The 23,871-nt window shown below is 46.7% G+C and overlaps 1 protein-coding gene across 1 annotated transcript; it reads left to right on the top strand.

The window, feature by feature from the left end:
- Nucleotides 1-8,329: 8,329 nt before the first annotated feature.
- Nucleotides 8,330-23,257, top strand: LOC308153877 (regulator of G-protein signaling 14-like; the record flags this gene model as incomplete). Its single annotated transcript, XM_080527061.1, has 18 exons — nt 8,330-8,368; nt 10,084-10,105; nt 10,371-10,519; nt 10,617-10,709; nt 10,888-11,031; nt 11,260-11,439; nt 12,072-12,164; nt 12,454-12,519; nt 12,737-12,949; nt 13,342-13,415; nt 14,201-14,327; nt 14,469-14,550; nt 16,868-16,902; nt 17,443-17,551; nt 17,772-18,010; nt 22,872-22,946; nt 23,050-23,103; nt 23,204-23,257. 18 exons carry the CDS (start codon nt 8,330-8,332, stop codon nt 23,255-23,257), a joined length of 1,848 nt encoding a protein of 615 aa, XP_080383187.1.
- Between the last annotated feature and the right edge of the window lie 614 nt (nt 23,258-23,871).

The raw sequence follows: 23,871 nt of genomic DNA, 5'->3' as shown, positions 1-23,871 counted from the left end.
ACACACACACACACAGCCCTATACACTCACATAAATAATACACACTCAAAATAGGAAAATATAAGAGGTCCCAAACATCAGTTCATCATCTTCTCACTTCTCAACCTCTACATCAGGCCTGCTAAACACACTCCTCACTCCCTCAGCATACTCCTTCACACAATAAAAACAACACTTAATGAGAAGTGGTTCCCCTATCCATTACACTAGGCCTATTAACAACCTGTGGGTGAGTGAGGAGTGTGTGTGTGTGTGTGTGTGTGTGTGTGTGTGTGTGAGTGTGTTCCTGAGAGCTGTCAATGGGATTATTTTGAGAAGGCCTGACCCATCCATGGATTAAAACATGTCCGAAGCGTTTACCTTGAACGCAGGGGGCCGCTGGAAGGTGGGAGTGGCTAATCTGGTTCCTAAGAGCCTGTTGCCGGGTTACACGACAGAACAGCCCCGGTCTGAGAATAGTCTCTTACACTATCCTATTTAACTATACTAACACTATACACACACACACACACACACACACACACACACACACACACGCACACAATGGCCAATGGCCCCTGGTCTTAGCATAGATTGTTTTTCTTATGATGACTGATGGATAGATTATTCACTTACTTCGACAAATGTATTTTTTTGTCAGTCACTCGTTTTGGATAAGCCAAGTCAAGTCAGGTCAACTTTATTTATTATATAGCACATTTACATACAGCAGCAGCTGAACCAAAGTGCTTCACAGTAGAACAGGTAAAGTGCAGGATATTAAATAAAATGCGAGACAATACAAGATATGATAACAATTAAAAGAAGAGAAGATAAAAGGACTAAAAACAATAAAATAATAAAAGCCAGGGACCTTTAACGATGGCTAAGTGGGGGGGAAGGCCAGGGAAAACAGGTGGGTTTTTAGGAGGGATTTAAAAACCTCCAGGGTCTGAGCATCCCGTATGTGGAGGGGGAGGCTGTTCCAGAGCTTGGGTGCAGCAGCCACAAAATCTCCCCTGGTTTTTAGCCTGGTTCCAGCAGTAACTGATCTGCTGATCTAAGGGATCTGGAGGGGGTGTGGCGGTGCAGAAGCTCAGAGAGGTAAAGAGGGGCCAATCCATTGAGTGCTTTAAAAACGGTCAAGGATAATTTAAAATCGATGCGGTAACGCACAGGCAGCCAGTGGAGCGAGGACAGAACTGGGCTGATGTGTTTGTATTTCTTAGTCCTTGTAAGGAGGCGCACAGCCGCGTTTTGGACAAGTTGTAGGTGGCGGAGCAGGGACTGGTCAATCCCCACGATAAAGGTGTCTGCTAAATGTAAAACAAATTTTTTACAATGCATGCACACTAAAGCACAAATACAAGTGTTTAAGTAACTCCATGGCTAGTTAGGCTTCCCTGGGCTCTATATGTGTTTAACTAGCTCCATGGCTAGTTATGCATCCCTGGGCTCTATCTGTGTTTAACTAGCTCCATGGCTAGTTATGCATCCCTGGGCTCTATCTGTGTTTAACTAGCTCCATGGCTAGTTAAGCTTCCCTGGCCTCTCTGTGTCGCCAGCGTAGCAGGGCTCTAAACTGTGTTCTGAACATTCTGCTGCTGCCTCCTCCTCAACTGTAGCTGTGTCCTTGCTGCAGTGGGAGAGAGAGAGGGGGGGGGGGGTGGGGGGGTTAGAGGGTCAAACATACAGTACATAGGCAGACTCACAAACCCGAGTGACTATGGCAATGGTTATGGTTACGACTATGACTATGGTTGTCCTAGATTTGTCTTTTTATTCAAGTTCGTCACTTACCGTGGTCTCTCTTCAGCATGATCTTCATGCTCACGCCAAAGACTAACAGCAACCCCACCGCCCCGACACCACATATCACCATGATCACAAATGACTTATCTGGCAGTTAGGGGAGACAGACAGACAAACAGATAGACACAGACAGACAGACAGACAGTTAGTTGTTGTTACTGTAGTTAGTTAGTAAGTAAGTTAGTTAGGCAGATAAGTTAGTCAGTTAGTAAGTTAGTTAGTTAGGCAGATAACTAGTTAGTTTATATGCTAGTTTGTTAGGCATATAGTAAGTTAGTTAGGTATGTAGGTTAGTTAGGCAGATACGTTAGTTAGGCAGATGAGTTAGTTAGTTAGTTAGTCAGTTCGTTAGTTAGTAAGTCAGTTAGTTAGTTAGTTATGCAGATATGTTAATTAGTAAGTCAGTTAGTTAGTCAGTTAGATAGTTAGTTAGATAGTTAGTTAGTTAGTAAGTCAGTTAGATAGTTAGTTAGTAAGTCAGTTAGTTAGTTAGGCAGATAAGTTAGTTAGTAAGTCAGTAAGTCAGTTAGTTAGTTAGTAAATTAGTTAGTAAGTCAGTTAGGCAGATAAGTTAGTAAGTCAGTTAGTTAGTTAGTTAGTAAGTCAGTTAGGCAGATAAGTTAGTAAGTAATAATAATAATAATAATAATAATAATAACTTTATTTATATAGCACTTTACGTCAAAGTGCTTTACAAGTACAATAGGTAAAAAACAACACATTTTAAACAATATAAAAACAGCTATTTCAATTTAAAAAACACACTAAAGTCAGTTAGTTAGTTAGTTAGTTAGTTAGTTAGTAAGTCAGTTAGGCAGATAAGTTAGTAAGTCAGTTAGTTAGTTAGTTAGTTAGTTAGTTAGGCAGATGAGTGTCATTTACCTATAAAGTTGATCTCCTCTGGGTGGGATCTGAACGTCCCACAGACGCTCTGCACACTGCAGGAGTACTGGCCGGCTGTGCGGTGGCGGAGCCTCAACGTCAGGTTGCTCTGGTCCTCAGTCAGGTTGCTTCCGTCCTTCTGCCACCCAAACACCAGCCGGCCACTCAGGGGCAGGTTGTGAACACAGTCTATTGTGATTTCATCGCCCTCCTCCAGGTCAACGAACCCAGAACTGGAGTTCATGTCGACGCGAAAGACTGATGGGTCAAGGAGAGGTCAAAAAGAGAGGTCAGAAAAGAGTTGAAAAAGAGCTTCCTAAAAGAGAGATGCTGTTCAGTCACTATACCATTCTAAACAATACCTTTTTGGCAACACTTCTCATCTTTGATGGCTTATTATGGAGAGAGAAAATATCAAAGACAAGTTAGGCAGTCATAGACATAGCACACAGTTCCTGTATCGAATGCACAGTACTTACAATTAACTTCAATCATCTTTGAGACATGAGGTGCCTTGACTGATGGTATACTACTTAATTATTCCAGTAGCATATTAAAATAGTTCAAGTACAATACAATACAATAACTTTATTTTTCCTGTTTGTCTATTCTGTTTGCTTCTTGACAGATTGAAAAGCGGAGGTTGGTGGATGTACACTACTAGTCAAAGTATGCAATTGATTGCTATACAAATTGGAGACCCTATAAAAACAAATACATTACTTCCAAAATGACTATAACTATTATCCTTGCATTAAGATGGACTCAATTCATCTTATTTAGCGATATGTTGACATTGGCATTTAATTTCTACCTCCACCAGCCTTACCCCCTTGACAATAACCGATAATGAGGATGGGTTAGGGTTAGGACCGACCTTCATAACATGGAACTGTAGTGTGGTTTAAAAACGTCTCACAGTGGTCTGAGGAGAGAGACAACAACTGTAACTCACATGTGACACATGTATCAAACCAGAATAGTGCCTGAGAGGTGGCCGGTGTGGTGGGTGTAGTGGGTGTAGTGGGTGTGGTGGGTGTAGTGGGTGTGGTGGGTGTGGTGGGTGTAGTGGGTGTAGTGGGTGTAGTGGGTGTAGTGGGTGTGGTGGGTGTAGTGGGTGTGGTGGGTGTAGTGGGTGTAGTGGGTGTGGTGGGTGTAGTGGGTGTAGTGGGTGTGGTGGGTGTGGTGGGTGTAGTGGGTGTGGTGGGTGTAGTGGGTGTGGGGGGTGTGGTGGGTGTAGTGGGTGTGGTGGGTGTGGTGGGTGTAGTGGGTGTAGTGGGTGTAGTGGGTGTGGTGGGTGTGGTGGGTGTAGTGGGTGTAGTGGGTGTAGTGGGTGTGGTGGGTGTGGTGGGTGTAGTGGGTGTAGTGGGTGTAGTGGGTGTGGTGGGTGTGGTGGGTGTAGTGGGCGTAGTGGGTGTGGTGGGTGTAGTGGGTGTAGTGGATGTGGTGGGTGTGGTGGGTGTAGTGGGTGTAGTGGGTGTGGTGGGTGTAGTGGATGTGGTGGGTGTGGTGGGTGTAGTGGGTGTGGTGGGTGTAGTGGGTGTGGTGGGTGTAGTGGGTGTGGTGGGTGTAGTGGGTGTAGTGGGTGTGGTGGGTGTAGTGGGTGTGGTGGGTGTAGTGGGTGTAGTGGATGTGGTGGGTGTGGTGGGTGTAGTGGGTGTAGTGGGTGTGGTGGGTGTAGTGGGTGTAGTGGATGTGGTGGGTGTGGTGGGTGTAGTGGGCGTAGTGGGTGTGGTGGGTGTAGTGGGTGTGGTGGGTGTAGTGGGTGTAGTGGGTGTGGTGGGTGTAGTGGGTGTAGTGGGTGTAGTGGGTGTGGTGGGTGTGGTGGGTGTAGTGGGTGTGGTGGGTGTGGTGGGTGTAGTGGGTGTGGTGGGTGTGGTGGGTGTGGTGGGTGTAGTGGGTGTGGTGGGTGTAGTGGGTGTAGTGGGTGTAGTGGGTGTAGTGGGTGTGGTGGGTGTGGTGGTGCGATTAAAGAAGGGATCATTTTACCTTCTGGACCCTTCTGGGTCTTGTTGGTCATGTGACATTTCAGACATTCCCGAGGAACACAGGCTGAGCAGACACCAGCTTCAGAGAGAGAGAGAGAGAGAGAGATAGGAAGAGGTGGAGGAGGAGAGAGGGAGGAGAAGAAGGAGGAGGAGAGAGAGAGAGGGAGAGAAACATGTGAGGAAATGATAAGGGTTGAGGGAGGAGGGGACAGAGAGAGAAGGACAGAGTGAGAGTGATAGAAGGAGACAACATTCAGACAATAATCATACTACCATAACATTCTTAAAGCAGTTTGTTTCCAAGAGGGAAATTAGTGGATCCTTACTTAACAGGAGAAGCCCAAGGAATGTCCCGGCTTTCCTCATCGCCCCCATAGACATCTTCTGTTAGAGACTAACACGGACGTGACATAGTTGTTAAATAGCTGTCAAAGGCAGATGCGATTACACTGAAGCATTTCACCCTACTATACCCTCCCTTGTATCTCAGCACGTACTGTAATTTTGTAATTTAATTTTGTACTCCTAAATTTCGTTGTTTGGTACCTGTACTGTAGCAATGACAAATAAAGTCCATTCCATTCCATAATGTGACACATCTGGTCATTTGGGCCGCAAGTCTGCAACCAATCAAAATGTTCAGACTTTTATTTGGAGACACGGTAATACATTTCAACGTTATTGAAAATCACAACACAAACTCGCTAGTCAAGCCAAAATGCTGCAATGCAATGGTGAGTAATCCCCCTGCTACCTAGTTAACTGTAACACTACTTTACATTGTGAGCAGGCTCACACAACAAGCTGTGTTAGTTGACTAATGAGTGTGTCAGTTATTTGACACTCTGAAAACACTGAAATGTATTTACGTTTTTCGAAAGAAAAGTCTGAACATTAAATCGGCTGCCGACTTGCGGACCACTTGACCAGACCGTGTCACTGACACACACTGAACTTCACTCTGTGAAGTGACCTCACCGTAAACACACGCATCTCTCAAAAGAAATTGTCCACATACATTGAGTCACTCACTAACAGAGTATGTGGGACACAAAAACCTTGATCAATTATATACTGGTACATACAATCATTGAAATAAAACAAATGTAAAAAAGTGGGAATAAAGTAGTTTTTTTTTTTTTTTACCTCTGGTGGTGGAGAACCTTCTCACAGACTGACCTGATGAAGAGTGAGGATGTGACTCTACTGTACCTAACTTGTACAGCACAGCATTTGTTTATGGGAAAAATACACTGGGACTGATATAAACACTGATATCAATGCAAATCACCTCATATCCTCAGCGCTCCTGGACAGCTGTACAAACAATAATGACAGAGTTTAATGTCCTCTTGTTCTAGGCCTGGAGTCAGCTTCTCGAGTGAGCGTGTGTGTTGGATTGGAACGTTGGATTGGAACTTGAACACCATAAGACTATAACACATACAGTATGTTTATATCGATTTAAACACACACACACACACACACACACACACACACACACACACACACACACACACAGTGCTCATGTTATCAGCACAAATGACCCATGCAAATTGTGTGTTGACTTTCACTTCTCAGGAACCTGTTTAAACAGTGCATCATGGGAAATTAAGTTTCAAACGTTCCCCTGTCAGACTGACTTGCTTCTTCTATGGCCACCAGAGGGTGCTGTTGCTCTAACAATTAGATATTTATTTCTCCCTATTGCTTCTCTCTTTCCCTAGCAGGCTTAAATAATCTTAAGGCTACGTTCACACTGCAGGTCTTGATGCTCAATTCAGATTTTTTTTACACAGATCCGATTTTTTGGTTTGGCAGTTCACATTACTTGTGTGACCTATATTTGACCTAGGCCTATGTAGGCCTACTCCCGTGAACATTCCACGGCCCTGAACAGACCCGCATGTTCAGAAGGACAGCGCACTGTTTACAACAATAATAATAATAATAATAATAATAATAATAATAATAATAATAATAATAATAATAATACTACATTAGACTTATATAGCGCTTTTCTAGACACTCAATGACGCTTTACAAACTGAAAAGATCGAGTAGTAAAATAAAAAGAAACAGACGGCACTAAATATCAGATAGGCCTTACATGAAAAGGCAAAGTTGTTTGTGTATCTATCTGGCTAGTCTATGTGTTGCAATTATGAATCTATGACTATCTTTGTATGTTCTATATCTATCTATCAATATCTACCGATCTCCTGTCTATTTCTATCTCTGTCTCTGTCAATAAATGGATTCTGTCTAGCGTCCGTATGTCTCCACTCGGACTACAACCCTTGAATATGAGGGAGTTCCACGTCATTGTATGCAGCACCAAACTTGGAACACTGCCTCGTTTGCGGAATGATTGACACATCGGTCAGAGGTGCTCGTGTGACGTACGAAGCTTCGTTCGAGTAATCACGTGGTTTTTGCCAAATTGACACAAGCATCGATACATTTGTATCGACGCACATTGCGTCGGAAGATCCATACTACCTGGCATCTGCTTTTACTACGCGAGCGTAATTAAGCACACACGCACCTGTTGTTCCCGCAATTAAGATCAGGTGTGGCCTGTATGTTCAGATGGATAAGGAAGGTTGAATGAAGTTATAGATGCATACACTCATTGCATCGTTTGACTGTACCATGCTTAAAGAAGCGAGCCGCATGTGCAGAACGCTTTCTATTGCACGCTGACTTTTCACATTCTCGTTTGTTGTCCAATTGTATTTACCGACTAATCAGACATCAATCACTGTCTGTCACTGCAATTGAAACCTGGTGAAAAGCAGATTTAGTTCAGCCAGAAAAGGATGGTAGCATTCCGCGGGCTCTGCCGAAGTCTCTCCATTTTGGCGAAGAAAAGAGCCGCGAACTACATAAAGATTCAAAAACCGTGGAGCATCATCACCACCACCACCACCACCACCACCACCACCAAGAAGCCTTCCTGTCTACGGGCACACATCAAGGTACACATCAAGGAGTTATCACTCCAGTTTTATACTCAAATCATAGAAAGGAAAGAAACGTTTTTAGATGGCGCTGCGCTTTGACTAGGACTAGACAATGACATTGGGCAATAACGTTTTCTGAATCTGAATTCTCCAAGTAACCTGTCCATGTCAATTGCAAATGCAATGTGGTTGCAGTCTTTCCCCCCTGGTCCGGACCTTGTCTTGTAGGCCACATGATGACATTGCAGCTGTTGCTGTGGTTGGATGCAGCACACTCCTTTTGGCATGATACATTCTGGGTTTGTGGTATGATGTTAGGCCAAGATGTGTGAATGAATCTCAAGTATGTCAAGTGTTTCTCATGTGGTCAGGTCAAGTGTGTGTGTGTGTGCACTGTCTGTCTTCACATTCCTCACATGCCGGATGCGCTGCAGAGTAGTACAGTACGGAAGTGTGTGTGTGTGTGTGTGCTTGAGCGAGCGCCACACACCCACATCAGAGTTTCTCAAGACGCAAAGACATTGGCAACCAGTGTGATCACCACACTTCCCCTTTTGTGGCCCCGTTGCCATGGCAACACTTCCCTTTCAGACAGGAAGTCCTACATGAGGACGTAGGTGTGAGAACAGATGCTGGGTGGATCACTCTCTGGTGTCCCCTGAGTGTGCGAGCATCGTTCAGGATTCTGTTGGTGCTTCGGCCATGTCGAAAAAAAGTTTGGGAGTTCCTTCGGGTCACATGGTGAGTTGTGTTTGAGTTTTTCATTGGGCTTGACTTGGGCCTCTATGTACCTCACTGAAGCTCCTCAGGGTCGGGAGAGGGCACCCCGACACGGTATTTGGCTCTCAACATTGAGGAGGGCCTTGGTGTGTGTGTCTGTCTTGATGTCAAAGTCATGTTCCCTTCGCCTGAATTCTGTACAATAAATTGCAGTTTTGAGTCATTGCTGTGTGTGTGTGTGTGTGTGTGTGTGTGTGTGTGTGTGTGTGTGTGTGTGTGTGTGTGTGTGTGTGTGTGTGTGCGTGCGTGCGTGCGCGCTTCTTGCGCTTCTTGATGCAAGCATGAGGTAACCAACTGCTGAAGTCCTGGTTAGTTGTGATAACATTTGGGATGGCTTCCTCCTCAGAATGTCATTGGCTGCTGTTGCTTTGGCCCAGCTCACTGTGGCCCAGGTCACATTGACACTTCACAGCCAGATGAAATGGATAGTGACGGTAGACAAGCAGACCAAGCCTGCAAACTAACACCATTGGCTGCTAGTGCTGTCTTTCCAGAAACAGACGGGCCAGCTTGACTGTGAAATGCAGGCTGGGCAGGCTGTGTTGTGACTGTTTTCTGCTTTGGTGTTGGCCGGTAATGACGCTCAGCAGCGTTTCTCGGCTATGGTTTCTCACAACCCAAGATGTGAGTCACTTCGGGTAGAGATGATTTCATTTAAAATGCCACATCCTGTCTCGTATAGGGTGGCTGTATGTGTTGTGTCTGGGTGATTGTCATAATACACAATTGTTTTGAGGGTTTTTGGGGTGGGGGGGGGGGCAAATCTTGAAGATGGAGAACAAAGCAAATAACAGTGGAAAACTTCTCCCCGGATTAACTCCCTCCCCATCTCCCCCACGGTTGTCATGGCAACTAGGATCCCAGGGTTACCCGGCTCGCAGGCCTTAAAGGATACACTCACACAGCATGCCACGTTATGCTGTGTCATTGTCTGAATTTAACCCACAAAGGAGTCGAGTTAGAACCACAGCCACGAGATGCGTCTCCGTATACTGCAAGCCCTACAACGTGCTCCAACATTGAAAACCTGCTTCATGTGCGTGCTTGTGTGTGTGTGTGTGTGTGTGTGTGTGTGTGTGTGTGTGTGCGCGCGCGCGCGCATTATGCAAAACCCCTTATCACGATCGCATACTGTGTTTCCTCGTTAAAGCAAACGAAACACAACTGAAAGGGAAGCTAGCGTGAATAATACCCAAAAAATAACTTCACTCTGAAAGCTGAATGAGCAACAGTTATGGTGACACACCCTCTTCCTGAGTTGCGGGCAGCGTTGCTGGAGTTGAACTAGGGCTGTTGGAGATAAAACAAAAGCATGCAACTGTGCTTCACACTCCACTTCCTGATGACGGGGGGGGGGGGGGGGGGGGGGTGTGTGTGGGGGTGGATGGGGGGTATTTTGAAAGCATACACACGTCCATTGACTGAGAAGTCTGTTGTCAACGCCTGGTTGGTGGTTGTTGATCACCAACCCATTGCTATTCAGATCTGGAAAGCTTAGATTTAGCCTCATCTCCACATTGGTTTGTCATACGTTGTCAGGTGACATTAAATATCATCAGACAACGTATGACAGACCAATGTGGATATGAGGCTAAATCTAAGCTTTTTGTGTTGTATCGTGTTATAATATTTCTCACAGTCCATGGCATATACATAATTGTTCTCCTTCTTTGCAGAGCCAAGCAGTGTCAGATGGAGGTAAGACATTGACTCCATTTAGGGTGTGTGGGTGGGAGGGTGAATATGTTTGATATACATCTGAGAACTGAACGTGTCTGTACAGGGCCAAAAATCTGCCGGGGAGTACAAGGTGTGTGCGTGTGCGAGTGCGTTCCTCAGAACTGAACTTGTCAGACTGGGACTGTAAAAGCAGTTGCACTATCCTGCTAGGGTCTTAGGGTGTGTTGACGGTATTTGCGTACGTACGTGTTTGTGCACTGATAATTCTGTGTGTGTGTGTCAGAGTTGAACATGTCCATGCGGGCCTGTGGAGGCAGCAGCAGCAGTCTTCCGGGGGCTCAGGGGAGCGATGCCCAGGCCAACAGCGTGCTGAGCTGGGCCGTCTGCTTCGAGAAGCTGCTGGAGGATCCTCTGGGGGTCCGCTACTTCACGGTGAGCCCCCGATACCCCCCCCACACACACACACAGACACATCTGGGTCATATATTGGCCATCTGTTGATCGTGTCTGACGACCTTGCGTCACGTAGGCCTTCCTGTTGTCAGAGGTCAGCGCGGAGAACATCCTGTTCTGGCAGGCCTGCGAGAAGTTCCAGAAGATTCCCTCTAGCCGCCTTGGGCAGGTATGGTGCCAGTTATTCGTTAGCGAATATTTTTCTCTGCCGTTCCTCGGCCTCGTTGGCGTTGTTGATTTCTCTGGTGTTTTGATGATTTCTCCGGACGTGATTTGGCTGTAAGGAAGACTTGTTGGTTGGATGTGTGGAGTCGATGTGGTCTCAGATGCATCTCTGGCCCTTGTAGCTCAAGGAGGAGTCTCTCTCCATCTACGACACATACCTGTCCGACTCTGCCCCCTACTCGGTGAACATCGACGACACGGCCAGGACCGAGCAGAATGACCTGGAACACCCCACGCCTGACATGTTCAACAAGGCCCAGGCACAGGTCTGCTGGTGACCCCCCCCCACACACACACACACACACAATTGAAAGACGGGATCATAGTAATGCATGGAATGAGCCCATGCTGCGATTTCTGCCTGCACACACACACGCCAACCACCTCCCTACAGTATAGCACCTCTTTAAAGAGGGTGAGCTGTTTCGGAGGATGACATCATGGCTTTAGCTCAAATGTGCCTCCAGCATGTCTGATGCCTCCCCCCTCCCCAGATCTTTAAGCTGATGAAGATGGACAGCTACAGGCGGTTCGTACGCTCTCCTCTCTACCAGAGCTGTACGTTGGCCAGTGTGGAGGGGACGCCGCTACCCAGAACCCCCTCTGTAACCGCCTCCATGGGATCCCTGGAGAACATGGCCCCTCCCAGCCCCTCCCTCAGCGACAACATGAAGGTAGGACGCAGGACAGGTTGACGGGTGGATGGAAGGATGGAAGGATGGGTTGATGGATGGAGGGATGGGTGGATGGATGGGTTGATGGAGGGATGGGTTGATGGAGGGATGGGTTGATGGCCTCCCCAGGCTTTTACAACAGCGTGGTGCTGGATTCCATTATCCAAACCTGTTTATTCATGTCGTTGTGCAAAAAGGTACAGCTAAAACGCTTCTCTGTGGAACATCAGAACGCTTTCACTTTCCCTTCGATGTCGTCAGCAATGAAATAGAGTCGACTAAATATCCAGTTTAATTTGCCTTGAAAGGTTTGGCGTGGCCTGGTGCCACTTTTCCCTTCTATGGGGAGAACCCTGCCGCAGATGGACACAACAGATCCAATTGGCCGACTGAAACCAGGGTTCCTCATCGAACCAGAAACAAAATGTTGATGTCGATAGCATGCCCCCAAAACACCCTGAAGGTTGCGATCGGTAAAGCGCCCTTGAGAGCTCGCTCGTGACTATACGATATCCTGTACCACTCTTGTGTTCGCGCCGCTCGCTGTGACGAGGGGCGATCAAATGGTTCTGAATGTGGTGTTTCAGGGGTGTTGGTGTTGTTGTCCTGCCTTCCTCATCTCTTCTCTCCAGCAGAATAAGAAGTCGGACGCCGTTCCTGGCAGTCCGGGCGGGAAGACTCGGACCCCCCGGGACAAACTGAGGGAGAAGAGAGGATCGTGGGGAGGTAGAGTGCCCATCACGTGTCGTTGTGGTTACATAACGAAGGGGGAAACCTTTCATGGGGGGGTTTGGTGGTTGTGCCGATGAGATCCGACTGCCCCACAGACACATGCTGCCCCTCTCTCTCTCTCTCTCTCTCTCTCTCTCTCTCTCTCTCTCTCTCTCTCTCTCTCTCTCTCTCTCTCTCTCTCTCTCTCTCTCTCTCTCTCTCTCTCTCTCTCTCTCCCCTCCTTCCCTCTCTTTCCCTCCTTCAGTGGACATGTCTACTCCCTACATCTCTGTGTCCCGTAAGGAGTCTCAGATGTCGGTCAAGTCTGCCAGCAGCGTGGAGTTGGGCTCCATCTACAGGCCGACTGAGGTCGGTGCTCACAATCCTAGACGCTCAATGGGGAACTGTGTGTGTGTGTGTGTGTGTGTGTGTGTGGTAAAATGTATATATTTGTAAGGGGGGTTTGAGTTATTTTTGTCTTTGCTCGATGAACATTCTAACCTATAACCGTTGATTCCTACCCTCCCTCCTCCTCCTCCGCCCCCTCTCTCCTGCACGGCTTCGTCCTTCCCCTCCCTCTCTCCAGAACGGTCGCTGCGGCCCCCGGTCCCTTGAGCAGGGTGAGGGGGCCCTGTGCCGGGTGGAGGGGGGGTACTGCTGCGTCTACCTGCCTGACGGGAGCGCCTCCCTGGCCCCCACACGGCCCGGCCTCCCCCTCAGAGACATGCTGGCCGGCCTGTGTGAGAAGAGAGGCTTCCCCCTCAAAGACGTCTTCATCTACCTCCGTGGCAAGGACCGGGTGAGTGCCCCCCACCTCCAACACCTCACCTCCCTAACCTGTAGACTGAAGACCTCCATCTCTTCAGGCTGCACCTTAACTGTCCCTCCTGAGACATATACATCCCCTCTACCCCCTGTACAGTTTCTCTACTGTTAATATCTATACACAATTTAAAATATATATATCTTCCTTGTTCTAGCATTATGACTGCCAATGGCCCTTGGGCCGAGCATAGATTACTTTTCCCTGCTCTGAGTATGACTAGTGATAGATGATTCACTTAGTCAAATGTATTTGTTTTAAGTCGCTTTGGATAAAGGCATCTGCTAAATTCCAAAAATGTGAACCCCCTCATCCCCCCTACCCTACTCTAACGGTGATATCCCCCCCCCCCCCCCCCCCCCCCCCAGCCTCTGTCCCTGGACCAGGACTGCTCTGTGGTGAAGGACCAGCAGGTCTCCCTGGAGCTGAGGGTGACGTTTGTGTGAGTCAGCGCTGTCATTTCCTCTTCCTGTCGCCTCGCTTCACGTCCGCCCCCTCCAGTGTGGGCTGGCTTGCTGATGGTTGTGTGTTAATATACTTTGATGTGCAAATACTGTTCGTTTTCACGCCTATGACTTTGCGTGTGTGTTTGATCATGATCAGAATGTGGATGTGTATTTACAATTGTCATCTGCTATTAACACTTGATGCAGAAGTGTTTGTATGAATGAATGAATGAATGAATGAATGAATGGTCTTTATTGTCATTAATATAGTCCAGGTACCTTACAACGAAATTTGGGAGGGGGGGCTCCCCTGGTGCTAGGAAAAATACTAAAAAAAATACTAATAATAAAAAAGTAAAAAGTAAAAAATACTAAAAGCAAGAAGGGAAAAGAGCTGGTTTACATAAAGGCTATATACACTATCCACTATACTATACTATACAAATAAAACACTGTGCTGTACTCTATGCTATGCTATAAATATCCTAACATTTCCTATTCTGAACCTTATGTACCCGAGGGTTGTCATATTGCACATAGTATTATTGCACAACATTCATTTAAAGTGTCGCAGTTTGCAGGTTTGAAATGTTCACAGTTGTGTTTCAGTATTGCACTTGATTACAATCTAGTAGCTGCCATCAAATTGTCTAGATTGTCCAGGGCCTAGAACCTAGGTCTTTGCTGTGTTCAGGGCCTGAATGGCCTTAGGGTAGAAGCTGAGCTATCATCAGTATGCTGATGATCTTGTTGTGTGTGTGTGTGTGTGTGTGTGTTTCAGGTTGGAGGTGCTGTTCACTGGTAAGCCAGTAGGGATCATGGTCAAGTCTAGTAAGACCCTGCTGGATGCCATCTCTCATGTACTGCAGAAGCACCAGCTCAAAGCACAGGACATTGTGGTCACCATGGTAAGGGTGTGTGTGGTGTTTGTGGTGTGTGTGTGGTGTGTGTGTGTGGTGTGTGTGTGTGGTGTTTGTGTGGTGTGTGTGTGGTGTGTGTGTGGTGTGTGTGTGTGGTCAAGTCTTGATCACATGCCTTCTTGTTTTCAGAGTGGCAGTGACGCACCCCTGAGCATGAGCACTAACGTGTTCAGGCTGGCCAATAAGAAGCTGCACCTGGACAGGGTCAAAGGTGAGGACGCGTGACCTTACAGCCCACACATGTCAGCCGGCGGGTTTTATCACATGACCTGTAGAGCTAAGACGACGGCTGTTGTTGGTATCGTGAAGAGAGGAGCGAGGGAGATGGTTGGAGAGGGAACAGTCTGTCCCTGTTCCCCAGAGACAAGTCAGATGATGACCATGACAGCCGTCTGTTCTCCATGTCTGTCTGCAGCTGTACTTCCATTACTGTAGGGATATTTTGCTGTGGCGCTCTCTCTCTTCCTCTTTCTCCCTCTCCCCTCTCTACCTTTATCTCATGTTCTCCCTCTCTCTCTTTCTCTCTCTCTCTCTCTCTCTCTCTCTCTCAACTGAATGTTCCCAACAGAGAGGACATCTACCAGTGTAGTGCCCCGCCCCCCTCTCACTTACAGGACAAATCTCTCCCTCTTTCCCTCTCGCTGTCTCTGGATATCTTACTCTCCCTTTCTCCTTCTCCCCCTCCCGCTATTTTATTTCTCTCTCTCGTTCTTTCCCAACCCCTCCCTACTACTTACTGTCTTTCTCTTTCTCTCGCTCTTTGTCCCCTCCCTCCATGTCTCGCTCGCCCGCCCGCCTAAATGTCTCAGTACATTTGGCGTGTTGAGCTCCGTGTCACAGTGCGTTCACTCACCTCTCCTCTCCGCTGCTCTGGGACCAGAACTGCCTTCACTCTGCATTAGTGGCACTTATCCGGGTTATCCTCATTATTCAGAGATAGAGAGACATACACAACTTGGAGAGAGAAATGGATAGATAAAAGTATGTGTAGGGGGAGTTTTTTTTTTTTGGGGGGGGGGGGCTGATTTAAATGCTTTGCCCCATTCAAGCACTCACTAGTACATTACCCGTGTTTGTGGTAACAGTACTGATTACTACATTACCTGTGTTTGTGGTAACAGTATTACAACTACATTACCTGTGTTTGTGGTAACAGTACTGATTACTATATTACCTGTGTTTGTGGTAACAGTACTGATAACTACATTACCTGTGTTTGTGGTAACAAACCTCTCGTCCGTCTCTCTTTCATATACTGACTAGTACATTACCTGAACATGTTCCAGTTAGAACCACAGATTGCTTTCAGGGGTGCAAACTTGTCACCTTTCTGCTAAATTAGCCGTTTTTATCTCAAAATAGGTCATCCATGTGAATTGTGTAGAACTTCCAAAAAATGTCTAAGTCTCATCCAAGTCACATGATGCGCGAGCTAACTAATCTCCCTGTCTGCTGAACTCTGCTGCTGTTGAAATAACTTTTAGTTTCAGGCAGCTCGGTATAATTCCAGACAGCATAGAGAACACAGTCACAGTAAACTGTTTTCTAAGTAATTTTGCAGGTGTTGAGGTCAGGGCTGCCGCTACTTCCACACGCATCACTGTTAGACCACCGTTAGTGCTAGCGGTATCTATTTAACACCATTAGTAGGCCTACTAGCGCTATCCCCCCCCTAAGGTTAGCCGCAAAAAAAATGGGTCATCTTTTTGGGCCATCACCAGTTTGCACCCCTGGTAAAAGAAGCTATATCAAGAGACATGTGAAATATACAGTATGAATATGTATAAATATACAGTATGCTCAACGGTAGTCATTTATAATTTTACACTGGTTGCATCAACTTTTATGATTCAGCTTCATTGTACATCATCATAACCTCAGTCCCCATTACTACTGCAAATAAACTCTTGCAAATGCAGGCAGGTATACCCCTGCCAGGTCATACCTTGTGTGTTAGATTCAAATTGTCTAGATCTAGAAAGACTAGGGTCTTGAAAAGAGAATTCTACCTGAGCCTTCTTGACTTTCCATTTAGTTAATGTGAATGTTAGTTTCTCTCAACTTTAGCATAATAACCCTGCAAAAAATTGTCATGCAACCAATGTTTGTTTGTGGCATATCTGTTATGTAACTTGGATTGCAGAGATGGGTGTTCGGCCTACGAGAACTCAGTCACGGTAAACAGTTTTCGAAGTAATTCTGCAGGTGTTAAGATCAGGGCTACCGCTACTTACACATGCATCATTGGTAGACCACCGTTAGTGCTAGCGGTATCTATTTAACACCATTAGTGCTAACGCTATCCCCCCCTAAGGTTAGCCGCAAAAAAAAATGTTGTCACCTTTTTGGGCCATCACCAGTTTGCACCCCTGGCTTTACCTGACCTGAAAGAGTTCTACAGTACTTGGCACCATCAAGGTGTTCTAGAATGGTGACAACCTGAAGAAGCCTTTGTTGATGTTGTTCAGAAGCGCGAGTCGTCAGGACGTGGAAGGCAGGTTACTGACATGACTTGTTGTCTCTTAAAGGGAAGGACCAGGGCAGCCGCGCACCAGCCTCACAGGTGGGTCCCTGCACTGTGGATCACCACACATACACACACATACACACACACACACACACACACACACACACACCAGTCTCACAGATGGGTCCCTCCACTGTGGATTGCTACACACACACACACACACACACACACCAGTCTCAGGTGGGTCCTTGCACTGTGGACCGCTACAAACACCAATCTAACAGGTTGTCCCTGCATTGTGGACTGCCACACACACACACACACACACACACACTCACAGGTGGGTCCCTGCACTATGGAGCGCTACACACACACCTGTCTCACAGATGGGTCCCTGCACTGTGGATGGCTACACACACACACACACACACACACACACACACACACCATACATACGCTAGCCTCTATTCTCACCATCTAACTTCAACAGTACACCATGCCAGATACTGTACACACACACCTGCTCTACTGGCGAAGCAATGATGTTGTCTTTGTGACCAAGTTTCCATTTGTAAAGTCTATACTCTATCTATATGATACAGAATATCATATTCTTATTGTTTGTGTTCTGTGAAGCGGTCCCAGGAGCGAGCCAGCAGTCCAGCAGGCCCAGAGGGCAGAACTCCCTCCCAGGCAGACAGAAGCCAAGCCCAGACCAAGCCCAGTAAGAACCTCGACATAGAGGGTAGGGCACATAGTCGGGAGACAGGGGGCATGGCTTTTACACACTGTAAAGTGAAGACGATCACCAGAACCAAAGTCCACTTTGCAAGCGCTGACCCACACCCTCAGCTCTAAACCCCTAGTCAGCATTTACCCAGGTCTGAGCCCCAAACTGAAATGGTTGTTGATGCTTTAAAAAAAAAAAAGACCTCCTTCTCTCCCCTCTACTTCCCTCCTGGCAGAGTTGATAGAGTTGGTGTCGAAGGCTCAGTGCAGGGTTGATGACCAGAGAGGCCTGCTGACGAAGGAGCACCTGGAGCTGCCACTGTTCCTGCAGCTGCCCTCCCCCCCGGGGGAGGAGGCGGACCAGGGGGACGGGGGTCCGTCCACCAGCCCCAGCGCCACACGCACTACGGGGGAGGCAGACGAGCACGCCGCGGCCTCCTCCACACCTGCTGGAGAAGCACAGTCAGACGCGCATGTAACAGACTCTCCTGGCTCTAAACCCGAAGGCTCAAGAGAAACAACACTGTGAGCGTGTGCAGGTGTGTGTGTGTGCGCGTGTGTGTGTGCGTGTGTGAGTTTTTTCAACAGGAAGCAATCCTTGTAGAAAAACATGCAGGTTTTTAAAGATGTATTGTTAAAAATCTAAAACTACTACAGATAATGTGTCGTACTTCTAATGTCCTTGTCTCATTATAAAGGCTAGAACTAAAACATTTTATTTTAATGGAGTTGTGTGAATAAGCTTTGAGAGACTTTGTTGTCAGTGTCTCTGGTACGTGTTTTTTTTTCCCCATTTCACACCAAATTTCTGAAATGAACAACATGTTACCGACGGCAATTCAAATGATGACATCCTTTCATACATCTTTCGGTCTGCAACTCTGTTGGGAAATAGTCGGTAGGAATTAAGGAATTACTTACAAGGGGGAGGGGGGTTGTCTTTTGATAACATTTTATGTTTGATTTTGTAATATTTATTTTGTACATATGAAGGTCCCCTTCTTTTTCTCTTGCATGACAACTTTGAGCACCTTTTCCAGTATAATATTTGTTGTGTGTTCCGAGTGCTTTGATCTTCATGATATGATGTGGTATTTTCTGTGTTAACACTTTGATTGACCGGTCCTCTGTATCGGTCAATCCCCCCCACTTCCTGTTCCTTCTCCTCTCAGGGTCAAACTGCAGTACGAGTCATAAACACTGTCGTCCAATAAAACAGGTTCTATGATCAAATACTCTCAACTGTCCTTGTGTGGCCACATAGCATCTGAGCCCCTGGTTGAGTAGAGGCGAGAGGAATCAGATTATTTGTTTATTATGGTCTCTTTTAGCCTATCATACCCTAATATACCGTAAATAAAGAGTTATTACATAGTGCAATGCATCAAAACATGGATTAAACAATGAAATGACACATCGTTTTTACGGTTAATACATTTTAAAGTTTTTTTCTAAACCAATGAACCAGCCAATGGTAGCTCAGTCTCATGGACTTGTTGCTAGAAGGGTTTCCCAACTCGATTTGCAGGGGTGTGTCTTTGTGGTAGACATTGTCTGGACTTCACAGTGGGCTAGTGTGAGTCGTATTTTTATTCAGGGTTTACGCTATCGTACATTGTCATTATTCTCGACACGTTGCATATGATCTCAGGGAAAGTGATGTTACCATGCTAGGCTAAGTACCCTATAATGTACATTCACTTCAGAGATGATGGATGTTGTTATGTGCATATCAAGTATCATACATAGAGTATATCAGAAGAAGGAACTGTCTACTCTCCCCTCTCTCCCTGTATTTTTTCCTTTCTTTCTCTTTTTCTCATGCACACACAGAGATATAATGGACTACCCAGGCTATGATTGGTCAGAGGGTGCACACCTGGTGTGTGTGCGTGTGTGCGTGCGTGTCTGTGCACGGCTGGTGTGTTGGTGGAGCTATGAATGGGCAGAGGGGTGTGCTCTGATAGAGCCAGCAGTACAGCAGTGGAATGAGGCACGCTATCTCTCCACTGGCAAGTCTCCACTGAGAGAGAGAGGGAGAGAAGGACAGGAGGGAAAAGGAGAGAGAAGAGGTGAGTACTGTATCTGTTTATGTATTTCCCCCCGGGGATTAGAATTAATCTCTCATTTTGTGGTGATTGATGGACGTTCAGTCAATTGATTTTCTCTCTCTGTCTCTCTTTTTCTCTCTTTTTCTCTCAGTCTTTTCCTCTTTTAGTCTCTGTCTCTCTTAAATAAAATGCCCAGATTTCTCTACCTAATTTCCATGCTTGGTGAGTGAGAATCGCTCTTCACAGACTATGCTTGGCCAGTGAAGGGCAAAGAGGGTGTGTGTGTGTGTGTGTGTGTGTGTGTGTGTGTGTGTTGTGTTGTGTATTGTATTGTATTCATGGAATTCATGGATTCATAAGTACGGTTCCATGATCAGCTAAGATCAGTGTTTGATACCATTCCTCATTCCCTTATATATATATACACATGCATTACAATGAGCCCGTCCTCCGACTTCTACCTCCTCCAGCCTCCACTGGTTCAGATATGCATGGCAGAGCTGTGGCTTGATGCCGGGGAGAGCTTTGTCTACCGTTTCAGGACCAGCAGAGGGAGGGGCAGATGTACCTGAGTCTGCCAGTTGTAAATTACAGGACATGTCCTTGGAGTGTGTGTGTGTGTGTGTGTGTTTTTATTCAAATGTATTTTTTAATGTGTTTTGCTATGCTCGTTCTCCTGTGTTCACTTGCAGCTCTCCAGTCTTCAGTTTGTTATTATGTGTGTGTGTACTCTATATGTGTGTGTACGTGTGAGCAAAGAGGGAGCTACAGTATAATTATGAATCATCTCCTGCCAGTGCTATATCCCTCCTCTCCCCCTCCTCCTCCTCAGCGCAGATGTCGGCTAGGCGGCTAGGCTACACCCCGAGAAGCAGGGACTAAGTGAGAGGGAAACACCTCCGACATGATAGATGAGTCACTGTGACAGACTGAACTATGGATTCCTCTACCCACCTGCTTAGGGGAGGTTTTATCTCTGCTTTCTCTACACCCTACAGGGGGCAGCGTGGGCTAAGCAAGTGCAGGTGATTATGTGTTTGCGACAGGTAGTTATTTGCGAGAGGAATGGGCAATTGAGTTTCTTTTTGTGTAGAAGGTAAATCTGTTGAGCTATACTGGATGCAGTGTAGGTGGGTCTTTCACACCCTGGGATTACGTTAGTCATTCTCTGGTGAACACACGGTACTCTAAGTATGATCATGGAGGTGTATGGCTGTCTGTGTTCATAGTTAATGGTTATATATGGAGGTGTATGGTTGTGTTCATGGTTAATGGTTATACATGGAGGTGTATGGTTGTGTTCATAGTTAATGGTTATACATGGAAGTGTATGGTTGTATTCATAGTTAATGGTTATATATGGAGGTGTATGGTTGTGTTCATAGTTAATGGTTATACATGGAGGTGTATGGTTGTGTTCATGGTTAATGGTTATACATGGAGGTGATTAACCATGGTTAATGGTTAGAAGCCTATTCTCTATGGACATCCACAGTATTTGTAGATGGTAGGCAGCTGGTTGATGATGTCATCCTGAGAGCAGCAGGCAATGACACACACAGAGCCACTCATAGATGTAGGGAACTGTGTTCTGATTCACTCGAGGAATTCTGTCTCATCTTCTCTTCTCTTTTGCTCTTTCTCTCTCTCGACCCTTCCAAACATGGTCACCGAGCCAATGGAGGTATTTGGCCCTGACTGGCACATTTACACATGGCAGCAGTACATAACACACAGATCAGGGTCATCGTTCTCCCAGGATGACAGACTGGAGTAACTAGTGGGTTTTAAAGCCTACTAGAGGACTGCTGCCAGCCCTTCCACTGTCTGAGCTCTCAGAATGGAAGAAAGGGAGGGATGTGGAGAGAAAAAGAGGGTGGGGGGTGGGGAGAAAAAGAGGGGGACTCATGTCGGAGTTCGGGTATTTGCTCAGTCTAGTAGAAAGAATGTCTTGTAGTGCTGTTAGGGGATATTCCTGTGTGTGTGTGTGTGTGTTTTCTTGTGCGTATGTGTGTGTATACCCTGTGTATACTGAATGTACTTCAGGGTATAGAAGTGGCGTGTCGTGAAATGTCACCTTAGCTGTTGTCGACTTGCTCATGTGGACTAATCGATGGGAAGTGTTTCTAAGAGCCACGGGCGTTCTCCCACCGAGGCCACACAGGAGGGGCGTGCACAGCCCCTCATCCCTTCATCCCTCTCTCCCTCCCTCCTCTAAAGGATTCCTCAGAGGCCCAGAGAGGAGGATGGAGGAGAGGCCAATCACATCATTGTCATTTGGGTCATTCCCCTCAATGGGAAGGCCAGAGTATACTCAACACTGCAGCACTCCTGGCTGTGGAATGGTGTTCTTACTAGGAGCTGTGTGTGTGTGCGAGTGGGTGCGTGGGTGCGTGCGTGCATGTGTGTGGGAAACAGAGCGAGAGAGTGTATGCGTGAGTGATTAAGAATGATGTGTGATGTAGTGTATGTAGGTTGGGTGTCAGGCCTGGGCTAGGATTATGGTCTGGGTTTTGGTACGGGCTCCAGACAACCTTAGCTAGGCTTGTTTTTTCATAAGACCCTATTTCCTTTCCTGAGAATCGACCCTTTACCTTCCCCCACACCTGTGGCTCTAGAGTGGCTAACGATGGTAAATGTCGTAGGAAAGGAGCCGATCTATATTGGCTCTCATCCATTTTTGATGAGCTTGGCGTTGGTGGCATGGCAGCACTCTGCAGAGAGCAGGAAGTTCAGAGTTCCCCACTCTCCTTACCAGCCACAGGGTCTTCTTCCATCTTCCTCCACATGCCGCCCCTCTTCACCCACAAACACATAATAGGGGCAAGGAGGAGAGGAGAGGAGAGGAAAGCAGAAGAGCCCACTATAAACTACTGAGACGCACCTGACAATGCTCACCGTTTCACCACCATCTGGTGGACACCGACTGTAACTGCACTCTTTGCCACTCTAAAGTGATAGAACTACACTTTGTAATGAGGTGTTATTCTTCTCTTCTCTCCCACTAGATTGGACCAACTGACTCCTGTACAGCTGACAGACTCCACACATCTCCAACCCCTACGTCCTGCTAACACTGAGCCCCGCCGGAAAAGACCAGCCATGGAGCAGAAGAATGAAGTCAGTAACTTGTGATCCTTACAAAAAATACCTCCTATGAAATATGTCACCCACGAAGAGGATTAAGTGTGAATGAAATGCTGGTTTCTATGAGAAATGCTGGTTTCTAGGTTTCTCGACTGTTGTGTGGTGTAATTGTGTGGTGTCTTCCTCTTGTCTGTGCAGTGTTCCTCTACCTCCCCCCAGAAACAGATGAAGAACAGGTCTAAATCCACCGATGAGATCCAGCAGACCAAGAGGGTGAGCTCTACACCTCCCCTCACTGTGGTCTGTACCTCCTGTTTCATCCCTTGCTTCTTCTTTCCAGTACTCTGATCTTGCTGTCCCATATTTCTCTCCACAGGCCTTTTCCTCACAGAAATCCCTTCCAGGCAGACCGGACCTGGAGAAAGTGAAGGTGAGTCACACACACACACACACACACACACACACACACACACACACACACACACGTTGACAGAAGAAGGCATTCAGTAAATTTTTGGTCTGTCATGCAGGAGGCTCCAGAGGGCTCTGAGACCCCTTCGTCCTCCACAGAAGAGCTGAAGTGACTCAGGGACAGGACCCGCCAGTCATCTCGGGTCCACAGGAACACACAGTCATAACCCTTCCATCTGCTCATCACACACTCACTGACGGTACATACACACAACGTCACACACATGGAACACATTCCTAAACACTGATAAGCACGGGTACTAGTGGAGAGAGTCATGTGAACAGTTGAAGTAGTAGGCATATGAACACACGCACACACACATGCACACACAGATGCAGACACACACACACACAGCCAGCCATACACACACACACACACACACACACACACACGAACGAGACACCCATGGTGATGCTGTATTGTTGTACTGTGAGTCTTCTGTACATACCAAACTGAATGTGAATTCACAATAAAGCAATTCTGTTGAGTGTATCCATCTCTCTCTTTCCTTCCAAATGCTCATAAGATCCATCACATGATTTACTCTGGAAGTGTCTGTAGGATTTACAGCAGCGAATAATTTGAGTTAGGGGAGAAAATGTCAACAACAACACGTTTTAGGAGGAATGAGAAATGATCCCACAGGATAAGAGTGATTTTTCAAAGTCTGGGTAGTGCACTGTATTGTATACAGGTTGTTTATGGGTGTGAAAGGGAACTATGGTT

Source organism: Nansenia antarctica (assembly GCF_963989245.1).
Source record: "Nansenia antarctica genome assembly, chromosome: 3".
NCBI classification, from domain to species: Eukaryota; Metazoa; Chordata; class Actinopteri; order Argentiniformes; family Microstomatidae; genus Nansenia; species Nansenia antarctica.
Note: the sequence above shows the minus strand (reverse complement) of the source record. Positions and strands in the feature narration are given on the sequence as shown.